Below are 18,573 nucleotides of genomic sequence, written 5' to 3' on the forward strand. Positions count from 1 at the left end.
ACAACCCAGGATCTGAATATAATTAGGATTGTTCAAAAACATATTTCTGTGGAATGTAAACATCTATGGAATAGTTATAAAACCTCAAAAATCATTTTTGGGTGTTGTATTCAATGGGTAGGAAAATTGGCTGTGTTTTTCAGAAATATCTTGATATAACAAATAAAGCACCTAACTTCTAAAGTCAGGTTTTTTTTGTTTTGTTTTTTTGTTTTTTCTGAATCCCACTTTGGTGAAGACTTCCTTGTGAGGCTGAATTCTCATGACCAGGAAGAAAGATTCTGTTCTAGTACCGGTCACCAGCTAGTCATGTGCCAGGAAGAACTCATTAGACCTCTCTAAGCCTCATTTAAAAAAACAAAACAAATCTAATTATCTTTGTATTTGGTAAATTATTTCTAGGATATTTTATAGTTTTTTAAAATCGCTCTACATACATCACCCTCACTGAATCCTTCCAACCAAAATATTTCAGGTACCAGGTGCAGATTACAGAGGTAGTCAGTTCTCCCTTACCCAGCACCGTGGGGGCCTAGATATTGTGATATCGCATATAATATCATAATGTAATTTTAGTTTTCTTTGATAAGTCTTTGAGCATTTTATTATGCGTTAATGATTTTCAAGTGCTATGAATAGGTTTGCCGTAAGGTTGAAGAGATAGCGCTCACTTGTCCTTCTCACAGTCCCTTCCCAGAGGTCATCCACACTGCCAGTTACTTTAAAGTCAAAGCATTAAAGAGCTAATTTGAAGAAATTGTCGTTAATTGACTATCAGTTAAGTCAGTCTTTACTACAGTTGTGTTTCTGATTACACATATCTGATAGTTTAAATTCCTGTGTTGTTTAAGGCATATTTTAATACAGGTTGGTTGGGAAAATGGTTCAGTACCTTATGATTTTTCAGTCATGTAAAAACTAAACCAATAAATAGGAAAACTAGATTTTATCTTTAGTACAGCGGTAATATATTAGTCCATTTTATTTTTTCGGCATGACAGAACTGTTTCTAACCTCAGTCTTTACAATCTCAGTAGTTCTAAGATTTGTAGTTCCATTTTTTCCAGTTTCTCAGACCAGAGTCCCTGAAGTCAGTCCTGATTAGTTTCTTTTTCTTTCATCTATCCTTAGCAAATTCTGTGACCTCTCCTATCAGAATACCACGATCAGAGTCCAGTTATGTCTTACCCCACCACGTCTGCCACTCTGGGCCCCGCAGCTATCACCATTCTCCAGAAGTTCTATAAAAATCTCCCTGGGCTCTATGTTTCCTCTCCTGCCTCCACCCAGGGTCCCACTACTGTCCTGGCCCAGCACAGCAGCCAGAGGGATCTCCTGAAAACAAATTAGAACATGTCACTTCTCTGCTTTCAACTCTCCAGGGACATCTCATATCATTTAGATAAAAACCGAAGTCCTTCCAGGACCTATAGATACGGACCCCCAAGATTTTTCCTAGACACCTCTGTGCTTTCTTTGCTCTCCTTTGACTCACCACAGCCTAGCCCCACTGGCTTCGGTCTCCTCTAACATGCTGGGCTTTCTCCTGCCTCCCGAAGTACCCATGTGAATCATTTTCTTTACCTTCTTCGCCCAAGCAATTTGGCTTCTACATCTCCTTTTCAGTGAGGCCTCCGACTTTCCTTAATAGTACAACCCCCACTCCCAGTATGGCATCCTCCCCATCCATTTTATGTTTGATTGTTTTCTAGAGTATTGTTTTCATACCATCTGGCATACTGTGCCACTTGTTTATGTTCATTGTTTGTCCCCCAGCTCAAATGTAGTCTGAGGATAGGGATAATTATTTGTTCACTGTGGAGTCTCCAGTACCCAGAGCAGGGCCTCGTACTAATACTCAGTATCTGTTCAAAGAGTAAATTGAATGAAAAGTTTCTTTTATAATGTCATAGTTAATGCAAAATATATCCTAAAGATAACTCATTATTTGAATCTCCATTTCCCATTTCTGTTAAATTTTAAATTTTTGCTAATTTTCCAACTAATTATGAATTATTATTATAATAATTGGTGAATTCTAACAGTTGGAATGAATGGACAAATTAACAATAAAACAGTCATTTCGTGACCAAGCCCCTTCTAGTGTATTTGATGCAGTCACGTCCCTCCCATCTCTACCCTCCGCTTCCAGCAAGATGCCTTGTCTAACAAGCTCACATGACTCTACCTGCTGTTCTTGGTACCTGGCCGTGCGTTGGGCTGGGGTCAGCTGATTACCAAAACTCATGACCACCATGGGGACTTCTTTTGCTTCTTTCCAGTACTTTTTTACATTAAACATTGTGATCCATTAAGATTTACTTACTTACATGCACATACCTACAATGAGGCTAAGACTCTAACAAAAATTATTCCAAGATTTTTTCACCAACAACATAATTTATTGAATAAGCCATACTTCATATATCTCAGTGTTTTGAGTTGTCACCATTATCTGTGCATATGTATTCGTACATGTATATGTACAAACATGGACACACAGGTATGCACACACATGTACACATACACAGAAATAGGTACACACAGATATGTACACACATGTTCCTGGACATTCTGTTTTGTTCTTCTGCACAGGTCTTATCCCTGCATATTACACAGTATGTATAGTTTTTCTAAAAATCTGATCATACACCACTCCTAATTTAAAGCCCCTCAGTTGTCCATTTTCTTTGGGATAATTTTGAATAAAGTTCAAACTAATTTATAAGGCAAACAGACCTAATTTGCTTTACGATGTATATTCATATTTGTTACAGCTAAGCTCATTCTTTTAAAAATGGTGCTAATTTTACCCACTTATTTTTTCAGATGAACTTGAGAGTGGGATTATGATTGGCATTGGAATAAATTTTTAGGTTTATATGGCTGAAATTGGCATCTTTGCAGGTTTTCTTAGTCTACTCAGTGCTGTGGGTGTGGGGGCAGGCGTGTTCTCCTCACGTATTCCAGGCTCTCCTAGGTCTCTGGGTCAACCCTGTACTCTCGTCCCTCTTCACACGGGATGCTGCCTCTGCCCCTAGGGTCTTCTGTCTCAGGCAAGGCCACTCTGTTCCATCACTTCCTTACCTTGTCTGAGGTCTGGACTCCTAGGAAGAGTCTTGGAGAAGTCCACTTGGCCTCCGTTTCTTCAGAGCAACATCTCCCTGAGCCACACAGCATCTCCGCCTCTTTTCTTTTCTTTATCCTGGGGCAGTTCCACTGAAGGCTTAGCCTGTTTTCTGTAGTCCTTGTACTTTTGGGATTTTATCTTTAGGAATCAAACATCTGGTTAAACTTAGCTAACTAACTCTTAGAGATTTTTCAGTTCATAATAACATTGATACCTGAAGGTATTATACTCAAGATTGGTGTTCATCTTTCACTTATTAATGGAAGAAAATGTACCTTTTCTTAAAACCAGTGCTTCTCAAACTTCAATGTGAATAGAAATCCCCCGGGGATCTTGCTAAAATTCATATTTGACTCAGTAGGTCTGGGGTGGGGCCCAAGATTCTGCATTTCTAACAAGTTTCCAGGGAATGCCAGTGCATCTAATCTTTGGACCATCTTTTGAGTAATAGGGGTTTAGGATACGTGATCCATGACTATTGACTTACCCTGTAGCTTCCACATCTGTAAATTGAGGGTGTAGAGTTACAGAATTAGATCTCAGTCAGTAAGGAACTTATCTAGACCAGTCATCAAGAATACATGATCTGTTCATAAGTATATGTAGTATTCACCATATTTTTGAAACATGAATGGACTCACATGTACTGTTCTGAAACTTTTTCTCATTTGTTGATGTGTCATATGGAGAATCAACAAACTTGATACAATTCTTTCTAACAGGTTGATAGTATTCCATTTGTGTGGCTGCAGCATAATCTGATTAACACGCTTCTTTGGTGGAAATTCAGACTTTTTCAAGTTTCTTAAACATTACAAGCAGTGCTAGATTCCAGCACATATATATATATTCTCACACTATGCAAGCATATTCATTGGCTGGATTCCAGATATGGATTTACAACGGAGTGTGCATGTTTTAAGTTTTGATAGATACAGATTTCCTTCTTAAAAGATTTTAGCAGTGTATAATTCTACCGGTAATATATGAGAGTTCCCGTTTTCTGAAATATTCACCAACATTGCACATGATCAATTTTGTATTTCTTCTGTGAAGTTTCTTTTCCTATGCATTGCCTTGGTGCTGTTTTTCCATTGTGTGGTTGTCTTTTTCTAACTAACTTCTAGGAGCTCTTTATATATTCTGGATTCTATAATCTTTGGTTATATATGTTGTATATCCCAGTTGTGTTCTGCTCCCTAGTTGTTGGCTCTTTTTTTTTTAAGATTTTTTATTTGTTTGCTTGAGAGAGAGAGAGCATGAGTGAGGGGAGGGGCAGAGCAGGCTCCCCTCTGAGCAGGGAGCTCCACGCAAGGTCTGATCCCAGGACCCGGGATCATGACCTGAGCCGAAGGCAGATGCTTAACCAGCTGAGCCATTCTGCTTCCTAGTGTCCACTCTTGTTTTTTGTGGTTTTTTTTAATCCTTAAAATTTGGGTGTAATAATACCTGTCTTGAAATTTTTTAGTAAGAGTGAAATATTATAAAATACCTAGCGGAATGCCTGACATAGTAAATGTTAGTGAGTTTATGAATAGCTTATGTATGTTGCATTTTGTTATTGTAATTCTCACTTAACTTCCTCTCGTCCCTGGGAGCTTACTATTCATATTTTTCCATTTGGCCTCAGCTTTCATTATGAACTCATGTTCTTCCTGCTCTCCTTTTTCTTGGGTAGGTTGAGTACTAACTCTCAGTACAGCCCCTCCTTCCCAGCTGATCCTGGTTGGTTTTGTCGCTTCTCACAACTTCTTCCAGGACATACCCCAAGTTACTGCGCCACATTTGTCTTGCTTTGCTTTATCTGCATTATTAAGCAATTCTAGGAAAACCAAACATCCTTCTTGACTTATAATCACTTAGTGAAATCGCCTCCTTCACCTTAACTCTGCACTCTTAAATGCACTCTTGCAAAGTCTGATAGGCCAGAGTGTGGGGACTCTTCAGAGAGAAAAGGGAAGGTTGCTAAGGATAGCAGTGCTGGGCATGGCTTCCAGCATGTTGATGAGCCCTGTATAGAAAGTCCAGGACTCACTCCTGGAAAAAAAATGGTTAGTCTTTTGGGGAAATGGGAAATTTCTAAAATTTTATTTAAAAGGCTACCAGTATAAAGTCTACCTTTTAAAAAGCTGCTTGCTCTAGGATGTTAGATTTTTCCTGGTTAATTTATACCTACTTTTTATGTATATTTTCCTATTTTGAAGAGGCATGCAATGTTAAATCCATATATACAGAATTTTAAAGTATATATTTCATTGTTTATAATCGTATTACAATTAAAATAAAGTTCATGTTTAATAAGTATTTAGCTCAACATTGAAAAATCAAGATTTGGGAATGATTTTTTTTCTTTACTGTGAATGGTTAAACTGTTAAAAGTTAGTGGGTTTACAACTGAATCTACTCAGTAGTTTAAAATGTGTTCATTCATTGGTTTACTCATGAAACACTTTTTTGAGAAGCTGCTGTATGCCATTTCTGGGCCTTAGTTATTAAGACAGTGCATGACAATAAGATAAAGACTCAAGGAGTTCATATTCTCCACTCTTAAAATAGATATGGAGACTAAAAATCTAATCTGAACAATATAAAGAAACTAATCTAAAACAGAAAACGGACCTCTTACATGTTGGAGCAAATGCATGCCCCTTTCAGAGCTCTGAACTCTAAAACAGTGTTGCTTTCACAGGTAGTAGAAGAGCAAGCTAAGCGAGATTAGTCACTGGAAGGGGTGGAAGAAAGAGGGTACCCCTCCTGGCTTGAAGAGGTGAGGGTTTTCCTAGGAATTAATATCTGAAGAGGAGATGGAAATGATAGACACCATTTTCGTAAATACTTGCAGAATATTAACAAAACTGATACTTAGATACTAAAGTTGTCTCAGGCTACATTTTACCACTCACTAAGTTATTAAAATCTTAAAAAAAAAAAAAACTACCATAGTTTGGAAAGTGTTTACTTAAAATTATCATGTTGACTCATGTTTGCCGTTAAAATAGTTTAAATAATCAGTTTTAAATATGTATCCAGTTGTGGATGCCTCTTATCTGATGAGTTCATCTCCTCCGCAGTTTCGGTGTCTGAACTGCTCAGCTTCGCAAGTCTGCTCTCAGGATGGCCCTTTGTATCAGGTAAGAGGCACTCACGACTGTACATATGCCCGCCTGATGCCCGCCAAGGTGGTGATTGCTTTCGTCCCAAACCGGAGTTTCTAAGACCTGCAGCTTAGCAAAACCAGTATTTATCTGAGCTACAAAACTTCATTTTTCAATTTATGTCCCCAGAGTGTCCCATTATTTTAGTTCTCTTGCATTCATCTATTTAATTTCACTGAACTGAAAATGAAATTATAAGTGTTAAGGCCATTATTTATGAGAGTTTTAACAATTTAATTTATTAAATTATTTTTTATTTAAATTATTTATTAAATAATGTAAAAATCAGAAAATTTTAATAATTACTAGTTTCACCCCTTGAGAAATCTACTCCATGTTGGATCTCTGCTCCATACCCAATACTTCTTTGCATAAATTTTCATGTGTTTTTTTTAATCAGTCAGTCACCCACAAGTGAAAGATAAAATGCCAGATTAGGGAAGTCACCCTAAGGGCAACAGCGCAGTGGAACTGTGAGCTTGCTTACTAGGCCCCGCCCTGAGTGTTCTCCCTGGGTTACCTCTTTTAATGAAGAAACGAAAGAGGACTACTTTTAAAATGCACTGATAAAAACTTTCCTCTGATCCATTTTCCAGTTACCTAATAAAAGTACATTTTAATTGGGATGATAAATTTTAGTGATGCTTCTGCCTTGAACTAGAATTCATACATAAATGGTGTTTTGCTTTCACTCTTGGCACTGATGTCTGTTTCCTTGAAGATGTTCATAAAATCTGACCTAAAATATTAGAGAACTGAAGTAAGATCATATTTTTTAAAATCCTCACAAATTCCCTTTTCTTTCTTCAACACTTCATTGTGGATTTTAGTCCTGTCATGGAGTTGAACTTACAATTAACAGGATATAGCTTTAGCCAATGTTCAATTAGAAATTTTCAGGGAAAAAGTTATCACTTACTTATTTCAAGAAAACTTTATGTATATAGCTTTATACTATTTTATTTTAAAATTTAAAATTTTTTAAATTCCACAAAATGGACAGTTTTCTAGGAAACTACCAGTGGACCAAAATTTCCCCATGAAGAAAGAAAGTGTAAATCACTAAGTCATAAAAGAAAATAATAATCCTTCCTCAAAGGATGTCTGAGTAGTTTTATGGTCATGTTCTCTCAAATTTTCAAGCAATAAATTATTCCCATTCTAAATTGTTTTAAATTGTTGAAAGAGGGACACTTGGGTGGCTCAGTGGGTTAAGCCTCTGCCTTCGGCTCAGGTCATAATCCCAGGGTACTGGGATGGAGCCCCACATTAGGATCTCTGCTCAGCAGGGAGCCTGCTTCCCCCTCTCTCTCTGCCTTTTTGTGATCTCTGTCTTCAGATAAATAAATAAATAAATCTTTTTAAAAAATTGTTGAAAGAGGTAGAATTCTTCCAAATTCATTTTACAAAAGTAACATAATCATGATACCAAAAACTGATGGAGAACCTCCAACTAGAAAACAAGTTATCAATCTCATTTTGAATACAAATACAAAGATAATAAATAATACACTAAAATCATATACTAAAAGAATAACAAGACCAAATAGTATTCTTATCAGAAATACAAGAATGGCTTAATATTGGGGGAGGAAAGTAATATATGTTATATAGTAGAAACATATTTTATGCAGACAAACACACAGTCAAATAAAAACCATCAGTAGATACTAAAAAGGCATTTGATAAATTTCATTATTAAGTCCCAATTTCTCCTACCAACTTATTTTGAAAATTTTCCAAAAAACAAAAAAGTTGAAATAATACAAAGGAATATCCTTTACTTTTGCTTAGATTTCTACTAATTAACATTTTGCTACATTTTCTGTCCCTTTTTTCCTTCTCTTCCTTTCTCATCTTATTAATCTCTTTATAATTCTATTGTTTCTTTGTGAAGCCATCTGAAAGTAAATTGCAAGTATCATGACAGTAAACCACTAAATATTTCAGCATGTATTTTCTAAGGTCAAAAACTTCCTTATAAATAACCAAAATATCACCTCACACACAAGAAATTTAAATCATATATGAGATAGTATAGAGATGTCCTTTCTCCCCCATAATTAAATTATGGAGCTAGATGTAGTTCCAAGCACACTTTTACCAGATTCTTGTTTAACTTAACAGAATCAGTCATTCTGAAGTTCATCAGGAAGTATTAACCAGTGCTTCTGGTCAGTCACATTTTTCAGTGAGTAATCAGGGGGCACGTGCATTGCCACATGCTAAAATGTGTCTTAAAGCTGAAGTCATTAAAATAGGTACTGACTTAAACACAGACATACAAATCAAAAGAATAGCTCAGGAACAGATTGGTATGTATGAGTCTATAAAGAGTATTTCAAGTTAGCGGAATTAAAAAGGATTCATTTAGCAAATACCGATTGAGCACTTAAGTGCACTGGGCAGTCTTTTAGGGCCTGGGGACACAGATGTAAAAATGAGCAAAATTCTTCTTGCTCATAGAGCTTGTGCTCTAATGATGGTAACAGATGAAAAATAAATGAATACAATTTGTAGTGTGAAAACATAAATAGAATGTTTTAGATAAAGGGAAGACCTCTTTGAAGTGGTGATTCTTGATCAAAAGGAAGTGAGAGAACTAGCCATGTGTGTATCTGGGGTATGGTGCTTCAGAAGAAGGGAACACAGTGGGAAGACCTGTAGGAATGGTTACGTCTGGTTGCTTGAGGGTTGCAAGGAGGCCAGTGAGGCCAGAGCAGAGACAGCAGTTGGCTGTTGGCAGGAGTAATCAGTGAACTCGGAGTATAGATGGGGGGGTGGGGGGGGTTGGGGGGTTGGGTGTGATCTAGGTTTGTTTCGAATAAATTTTACTGCGACCTTTGGTGACAGGGATGGAGATGTATGTAGTCCATACCTCATGTTACAGAAGATTCTCACGACTTAAAGTGGTAAATATTAAAATTGATACCATCAAAGATCAGGAAGAAGTATAGTTGAGTAATGTCGGAGTACATGGTACATGTAAGGGGAAACAAAGACAAACCAAGTCAACTGTTAATATTGAAAAGTACGTCGCAAAAATACCGTTACTGAGGAAATATTTGCAACGTATGACATAAAGTTTTAATGTCTTTAATACATGAAGAATTCGTATAAATCTATAAGACGAAGTTTACCTTTCCTTAGAAAAATGAACAAAAACCAAAACAAAACAAAATGAAAAAGACATGCTTAGGAAAGTCACAAAAGAAAACTGACTAATCAGCATACAAAAATGGTTAATTTCTTTAGAAGAAATAAAATCATATTTTATGCTTAAATTGCCTTATTAGGAGGGAAGAAAATATAGTACTCATTATTGGTGAGGCCACTGAAGAAAGCACTCATGTATCTTTTGGAAATGTAAAGATAGAATAACTTTCTTGAAGCCTAGTGTGACAGTATTTGTCAAAAAGCCTTAAAAATGTATGTGCTGTTTGAACTAGCAGCAGTGCAACTAGGAACCAGCCCTGATCATCAAGATTAATTTATAATCACACACACAAAAAAAGGAATAAACTAAAACATATAACAAAAGATTTATTGATAACTTATAATTCTTTTATAAAAAGCATTATAGTCATCCTTTAGAAATATCACATGGGATATTAAATAGTATAGAAGTCATGGAATTTTTTAATGGAAATTACAATTTTATGCGGACAAAATTATTTTCCAAACAATATGTGTGGCATGGTTACAGTCTTGAAAGAAAATATGTATATAGACAAAAAGGCTAGAAGGCTATACACTGAAATAATTATGGTAGTTATCTTTGAATGTTGGTATGGTTAAATGATTTTGCTTTTTTCTTGGTGCTTTTCTGTATTTTCCAAATCTGTCACGTTTACTTTTATGATAAAGATTTTTTAAGAAGAGCAGCACATCAATGAAGGTCAGCATTATTTTCTAAAGTTATCACATTTGAAATAGATACTGTGGAAGTATCTTTTTTATTTTAGGACATGATGAGACTGAGGACTAGCAACTCTACAAGTGAGTCTGTTCAGGACAGTCACTGAACACTAGGGGGTGACGTGCCATATTTCATGATAGTACATGCAGCGCCATTTACTACAGAAAGCAAACTGAAATACAAATAGAACTTCAAGTATGTCTTAACAGTTGCCAGCATTTTAAAACATTTCAGTAAGATTAAAATTCCTGTGTCATCATAGAACAAACACAAATGGTTACTTGGAGAACAAAACCAACTGGTTTTCAGCGAAAACCAGAAGATCCTGACCACAGACAGCTAAGCCATTTTACTTCCCTCTCTACCTTTATCCCAGTAGAATCGGTGATGGATTCTTCTATATATTATGAAGGGATTCTAGAACGAGTGGCTTAATTATTTGCCAAAAGTATGCGGATTCAGCAGTCCAGATTGGAGAGCACAGCTAGGAAGATAGTTGTGACGGGGGCAAGCTGCCTCTTGGGCAGGGAGAATGGGAAGTAACCAAGTTAGGGTAGGATACCTGGGCAGCAGAATCCACATCTGGCTGAGCTTCAGAAAACCCAGGGAGTCTTTTTTATAAAATGCAGATTCCTGTGCCACTCCCAGACACTCTAATTCAGAAGGAACAAATTCGAAGTAAAAACAAGTAAACAAAATTTAAACCAAAATAGATTTAGACCATGGAAATCTTGAGAGACTGTGACTTTTATTCCAGCCCTTAGGAGGTGGTGGCATCACCTTACGTCCTCAGCTGGAAAGGGCAAGACCTAGAAATTTTCATTCCCATCCTCCAGTCCCATCCTGAGCTGAATGGGAAAAGACTCCAATGACGAGTCTTCTCAGTATATAACATAGCTATGATTAGTACAGAAATGGTCATTTTTTAGGATTATAGAACCTCGGTCCATCTCTCTCTCATGTAAGAAAAAGTACACAATTTTCTTTTCTAGAGATTTATGTTCACCTACACAGAGATGAAGGGGAACCGTCAGTGGCAGTCTCTACACTGTCTTGGTTTCATAGAAGTTACTCCTCAAAATTGTATTTAAAAGGGACTCTGCAGCTTTCAGAAAAAGGAAAACCATTGGTTCTCCAGACCTTTCTGACTCTGACGTTTAGGTTCTAAATGATACATTCAAACCGCGGGACAGACAATACAGAGGTGGCTGTGTGGCACGTGCCTCTCGCACGCAGGAAGCACTTCCATCTCTGGTGTGGTGATGTCGGACACCTTTTCCAGAGTCAGAACAACCAAGGACCACCTGAACCTTTCAATTATAGAAGAGTCCACAGTGAATAGATAGTTGTATCAACTAACTGTTGAGAGGAGGTAGCAACCTAATGTTCTATATAACACCTACTTGTTTTTCAGCATTTTTTTAAGGACCATTAAAGTTTAAATGTTAAAAAGAAAAAGGTGTCAAACTTAACTTTTAAAAAATGTGATTCGTGAAAACTATCCCAGTTTCACTGATTCATAGCAAGATGTCTGTTACCTTGTGACTCAGTGGGCTGCCACAGACAGCAGCTCTGGGTGGAATCCAGCCCCACGTGGTTAACGATCGATGGAATGTATGCCTTTATGCAGAGCCCAGAACCTTCAGTCCTCCCCTGGCCCTCGCTAAGTGTTACATTAGTAATGGTCACATACCCAGCTGGTGTGACATCAGTGAGCCTTTGAACTTGACCTTTGTTGCATAGAGTACAGAAAACTTCACTGATTCTGGGGGTGGGAAAAAGGCAACTTAAAAATAATTTTAAAGGTAACTAGGCTTCATTTAATTGTCATAATCACTAGTACCAGGAAATATTGCAAAGTAGAACGCTGCATTCTAAAAATCTTTTATATATAATCTTTATTGCTTTCATGTAAACACAGTCTCATTCATCATCCTGTTTTTATTTTGTAGTCCTACCCCATGGTATTGCAGTATCGACCAAGAATTGATTTCGGTTAGACCAAGGGGCCTCAATCCCCCTGAGATGAATCCTGCACTTTGTTTACTCATCAACAGATCGCACAGTGAACGGTGTGTGGACGAGAGGGACACAACCAGATTTTCAGCATGCAAATAAGGCCACTTGTCTGTCTCTAAATTGTCAGTTACATTTATGTTGTTTCTATCAAGAGTGAACCAAGTGCCATTCTGCTACTGAACCATCCGCATAAGGTATCTTTGCCGTCTCACGGTGTCCAGTACGGCCAGGGTTGGCATCAGCTAGGTGTGCAGCCATGATCCAGCCTCCCGCGTAGCTTGCTTGCCTGTTCCCAGACTGTCCTGATGTTTGATTACACTAGTACTATGACTCTGTGTGGTGTTACAGTGTTCACATACTTAATATTTTATTAACTTTTGTTTAGAGTACTGTACAAGAAATAATTACTGTCTCTTGAAGTTATTTTGTATGGGAAAGTAGAAGAGTGGTTTTTGAGCCACCGTCCTGTTCTCAGTAAGCTTTTTGTGTGTGAAATAGTTCACTCTTGAGTGTGCAAGTCTTTGGGGAAGAATGCCAATCGTTCTTATCATTAGAGCACATGATAGCGGTAGACCTTTTCAGTCCTCCCGCTGCGTAGTCTGCCAGTTGCACAAGGAGAGCAGCTTAGCCCTCGGATGGAAAATGGGAGGGACTTCGTGGAGACCTGAGGTTGGATTCACAACCATTCAAGACGTTGACAACTGGTCACATTTACTCTAATAAATTTAATGCATCAGTAAGGTCAAACTTTCATAATGCCTTATGACAAGCAGGTGCTTCACGAAACGTCACTGTGTATAGCCTGTTTTTTGTGTGCGTCATTATATTGTGGCTCCCATTTAATGAGTGCGGTGTCTCTTTTTTTAAGTTGGCCTTAGGTGTGTGTCATTGTGGCATGCAGAGGGTTAGGATGATTTGAAATATTAGGACTTTTAGAGCAGATAACATTAGCTATTTTATGGATTTCAGAAGTCTCAAGGCAATTACCAATCAAAACTGTTAGTCACCTATCACATTTCCAAACCATATGCATAAAATAGAATAAATGCTGTGTAGTAGGCAAATATGCTAACCAAAATTAATGGTTTGAGGATATTTCATTTTAGATCCTGTAGTAATCAGGGGGAAACGGGTTCTGGTTTTATACATAAATTCATTAAGTTCAGAGCTGTGATAATGTCCTTGATTTTACAGTTTTGTTAAGTCTTCCATTCATTTTGAGATTAGTCTGCAAGTCAAAGAAAGTCTTGTTACCTTAAATTATATGAAGAACTTCATTTTAAACCTTTTAAAATTTACAGTTGTTTTCAAAAAACTTTGGAAATCAAGTTTTATTAATTGCTTCAAAATAAACAAGTTAACCTCTAAAACTTAGGAAAATCTTGAAAGTTAGGAAAACTCTTTTAGAAATCTGACATGAGCACAATCTGTGTGTCACACACATAGTTTTTATACTGTGTACATTATAGATGTGCTACATTTTCCAGTAAAATGTATCACGGAGTAATGCCTTCTGAATCTCAAAATGCTTCTTGTAACATTGTACAACTCTAAAAAACACATACAAAATACAGCTAAATCTTGATATATTTCACAACATAAAAGGCTGAAACTTCATAATTATCTCTTCCATGTGTCTTTGTTTCAAGTTAGAGAGTCTATTAGAGTCTTCTATTGTTTTTGTTTTGACTTTTGTGACAAAGGTTATGGCAATGCTTTCTGAATTTCATTTTGTTAGATTGTGTTTTGCCTGGAAGGACTCACAAGCAGAATTTAAAAGGCAGATTTTTGTTAACTCTTTAAAAATGGTTAGGTTACGCTCAACCAAGAACAGAATTTACTCTCCGCTACAGAAATTATTTTGCTGTGCTATGAAATCCAGTTCCCTGACATCTCTAAGAAATTGTAAAATCGCAGTCAGTGATTAAAATGGTGTTTTACATATGGAAGTTAATTAACTCAAAATGGATTGAGAGTGCGTTTTAAAAACCACAAATGAGACCTGCGATTGGGTCACCAGCCAAACTTACGGCCTTAAATCGGTTTTGTATACCTGATCTCTTTCAATCTGGCCTGTTGCTGCCTCATCTCATGTAATTTCACTCTTTTCCAAGGAAATACATAGGAAGCAATTATGGGATTGAGAATAGTTTTATATAAATCTCCTTTATTCCATGTTAACCTGTTAACATTTTTATTGAAATGCAATGGAATATGTGCCAAAACATGTGAAAGAAAACCTTAAGGAAGGAAGGGTATCAGTTACAAGTTAGGGAAAGGTACTCATTTTGTGATGGTCCTGAGTAATACAATGTTACTATTAAGAACCATAGACTTCTTCAACCAACTTCTTTTGGTATATTCAACTATGATTTTCTAAGTATGGGACTACCATCATGTCTAGCAATACACTAATTATCCCCTAAGTCAGATTGTGGAATTTGTAAGAAACTAGATACAGACAAATAGATATATAGGCAACTTTTGTGGTTAGTTTTATCAGCTTAGGGTACTAATAAAAGTCTTTCTATAAATAACGTGTAGAAATAATCATTTGAATCTGCAAAATTAGGGAATCAAGTTAAAATTTTTTAATCTGTTGTTTCTTAAGCAAAGAACTGAAAGAACTTAACTTCCATAAAAGATTTTGCCATCTGTTTTCTCTGCCTTAGATATCAGAGATGTAAGAGGGTCAAAGAACCCGGGGTATAAAGAAGGACTGTGGCCTATAGATCCCACTTTAGCTGGGGTCATCACATCCACTAACAGGAGAATCAGAATATAGCCTTTTCTCTAGATTAACAAAACACTTTTAAGAAGTATAAAAAATGAACTAAAAGGCTTATTGATGAGGTAATATAAGGTCTTTCAGTCTGGGGTGCAGGTACCTTGGGTAATATCTTTTAATTACTTTTCTAAAAGTGTATTATTTCTTTATTCATTGGAGATATGTCCCATACAAATATGCCACGTTTTGTAAATGTAATGAGTTTGCTCAACTACATTATTCACTCCAATTTAATCTAAATTTAAATGACTCTGTAAGGGGGGAAAAGTGTGTTTTATAATATTGTGAGCTGTTTAGCTTTACTGAAATCTTTAAGAGAAAGTGCCTCATTGCTAAAGTGCATTTCTGTTTAGATTTGTTGCATAAACTTTGAGTTATCTGTACCTGTCTCTTATGAATGGTTTTGTATCTAACTAGGCACTCATAAGTAATCTCTTTTTGAAAGATTTTCATAAGAAATAGAGATCACCAAAGACATTCTACTGTTCATTAATAACCATGGTAAGAGAGACAGTTTTAACAGTTTGGAGGTTGGAATTTTTTAGGTTGCAGTTTTATTTTATATAGTTAGTAACTCAATAACCTTGAGTAACTACTAAAATATCACCAAAGAAAGGCTTTAAACTGAATTTTTATGATGAGATCAATCAAATGTGGGTTTTTCTTGCAATAATCAGAGCACACTTCCTTTCAAATATGTCCCTTGTTTTTCCAGCATCACTTGATAGGTCTTGGGAAATCCTCAAAGGTGAGAAAGAGATGAAATACCACAATTGGCTCCCCCTGGATGCAAGGGGGAGAAAGCATCCTTTGAAAAGAAAACTAAAATGGAAATTTTAAATTCTAATTTGAGAAGCTCTTTAATCCATTTCATGGAGGCCATATAAACTAAAACTATGTTTATTTAGTTCCTGGGTTCTTAATAACAGAAGAAATTTTACTAAAGGCAGACTTTATGGAAGTGCTGACCATGCTGCTTACATGTATAGAAAAATAGTACATTCTATTAGACTTCCATAAGTAAATGCTTTTTTTGTATCCAAAAGCAAATTTTTCATAAAAGCCTATTTTTTTTTTTAAAGTAACTCTTTGTCCTGTTTCTCAGTGATTACTTTATTGTGATTAGAATTTAGCCGCCCAGCCCAGCTTGGCACAGTGGGTCCCAGATCGAGAGCATATGTATCAAGGAAGCATTGCCACCCCCACTACCCCCCCCCCCCATTCTACTTGGGAGCGGACACCGGGGCCACCTTGAAGGTACAGCTCGCACAGTGCAGTCTCTCTGATCGGCCACTGGACAAACCTCCTTGGAGACACTGTTACATACTCTGGCTTATCATAAGGAATCTTCCAGGAGGCTAAGCCTTAGGACCAGTAGACTTTGGTTATAGGAATTGCAAAAAATGAAGGAGTTCATCATAACTTAATGTTTGGGATGAGAAAACATGAAAATGCTGTTAATACTTTAAGATTTATATCCCTGCCCTAAGGAACGTAACATGTCGCCAGATCTGGTCTGTGAAAACCTGAAAAATATTAAATATACTAAAGACTCAGAAACCCTTTTGAAAGCACAAAATAACCAGCCAATTCTGGATTTACTTGATATACCTAGTATTGTGTGTAGTATTTTGATGGAAAAATGTCAGATTGAAAGTTCATTGAAATGCACTTAAATACAAGATGTTTATGGCTTTTTCTTAAAGCAAAGACATTTTCCCAGTAATTTGCAATTATTCTCTTCCTCATGTAATGTAGTCTTCACAAATAGTATGTTTACTCACTATCCTTACTGAATTTGCAAATAGAATTAAAATGCTTAAGCACTTCCTTTTCAGAAAGTTATGAAATTAAACTTAAATATAATTTATTTTAAATGCTCATTCAAATATGTATACTCATTATGCCCCTTTTTCTAGGATTCAATACTGAGACATTCAGAAATCCTTTCAGTTTTAATTCTCTTCAAATAAAGAATCAAATGAAACAGAGGTGTTAAAATACTGCGTCTAGTTTTCTTTCACCTTTCAGAGCTTTGTGGAGTAAGAAACTAATCTAGAACAAATGAAGATTAAATATTTCTGGGCAATGTAGAGCTAGGAAACAGATCGTCTATCCCTAGACTTCCCCTCAGTCCACTGGAACAGGCAGAAGTTCTACATGTTAGAAATGTCATGGGATCAGCCTACCATTTTGGGGGGGTCGGTTTTCTTTTGCTGTATTTTTTAGAACGGGGATGGGGGCCTAAGTGTCCTTACGAAGCTGTGGCCCACGACAAGAGCTTGTGGGAGAGCGCCAGTGTCCGCGGCCTTCCCACATCTGGCAACACAACAGCAAGCACCAGTTTTTAATAGAGTAGCCCTCACGTGACAGAACCATCCTAGAATATATTGTACAGTTATGTTGCTAATTTTCCTTTGAAATATAAGATATTTTAAGCTTTTTTTGTCAAAAGTGGTAACATCTTAATACAGATAAAAACCTTTTTGTGGTTGTAAGATTTAGCTTATAAATCATTCAAATTGAAGTGAAAGATTACCAGGTCATTGTTAATGACTTAGTCTATTAAGAATATATGTATTTTTGTAAAGGAAAAGCACTTGTAGATATTTAATCAGTACAAGATATATGTCTGTTTTGCAGAAATAAAATGCTGCTTAGAGATTCTCTTTAAATATTTTTTATTTTTGTGCTCAAATGTATTTTCTGTTGATCTATGGAATGTTCTGTATAAAAAAGGTGTATGGTTGTACTGTTGGGCTAGTTTCTTTTGTTTTTTAAAATCTGGACTTAGCCAAGTATATTTGACCATGTTAAAAATAGTATCTTTGTTATTAAATTTTTGATTGCATAATTTATTGTTGTCTGTCATCCTTAATGTTAGTTGTAGATTGCAGCCTCTATTAATTTCTACTGTAGCAAATTTCATTAAAATCTGATGAATATGTGAGAGCATAGATATGCTCTCAAGATTCTTGAGCTGTTTAGTTTTTTTTTTTTGTTTTGTTTTGTTTTAAAGATTTTATTTATTCCTGAGCTGTTTAGTTTTAAGACAATGGGCATACTTGAGGTCTGCACACACACACTTTAGAACAATTTATTTTGTTAGCTCAATCAAATCTAACACACACTTCGAAACTGGCGGAGTGTCAAAGAAGGGCCCAAGTGAACTGAAAGACAGACTGCTTGTGTCAGCCAGTTAGGGAATAGTTCAGTTTCATTAAAACCCCCCGCGTGTTCTTGCCCTGGGAGCTCTGGCTGAGCGGAAGGCAGGCATCCCAGCCAGGAAGGCTGCAGTGACTCAGCTCTTCCCCACTCACCGCCCCTCTGGTGCGGATTAGGGGCTAGAAACCCCAGGCCTTGGAGTGAGATGTGGAAAGTAGCATCCTCTGAGCACGGTTTGACTCCTCCCTCCTTTTAGCTTCACCCCCTTCGAGGCCAAGTTGCAGAATGGGAAGTGACACAAGGAGAGGAAAGTGCTGGGAAAGGCAGCACTTTACCTCCGTCCCATGTCGTCCCATGTCGCTCGCTGGCTGGCCAGGAACTCTGTCACATGGCCTCC

General features: G+C 36.8%; 1 protein-coding gene across 3 annotated transcripts in view; it reads left to right on the forward strand.

Annotated features, from left to right (window-relative positions):
• Window positions 1–17,865, forward strand: part of PCGF5 (polycomb group ring finger 5) — a 117,506-nt gene extending 99,641 nt beyond the window's left edge. For 2 of the 3 annotated variants that reach the window (XM_046026810.1, XM_046026809.1), the window contains exons 9-10: window positions 6,202–6,261; window positions 12,157–17,865. In XM_046026810.1, the coding sequence (XP_045882766.1) occupies window positions 6,202–6,261; window positions 12,157–12,204 (108 nt within the window). In that variant the 3' untranslated portion in view covers window positions 12,205–17,865. The remainder of the gene's footprint in view (window positions 1–6,201; window positions 6,262–12,156) is intronic. The other variant, XM_046026811.1, reaches the window with a different exon arrangement.
• Window positions 17,866–18,573: the final 708 nt, after the last annotated feature.

This window comes from Meles meles, chromosome 13 (genome assembly GCF_922984935.1).
Source record: "Meles meles chromosome 13, mMelMel3.1 paternal haplotype, whole genome shotgun sequence".
Classification (NCBI taxonomy): domain Eukaryota; kingdom Metazoa; phylum Chordata; class Mammalia; order Carnivora; family Mustelidae; genus Meles; species Meles meles.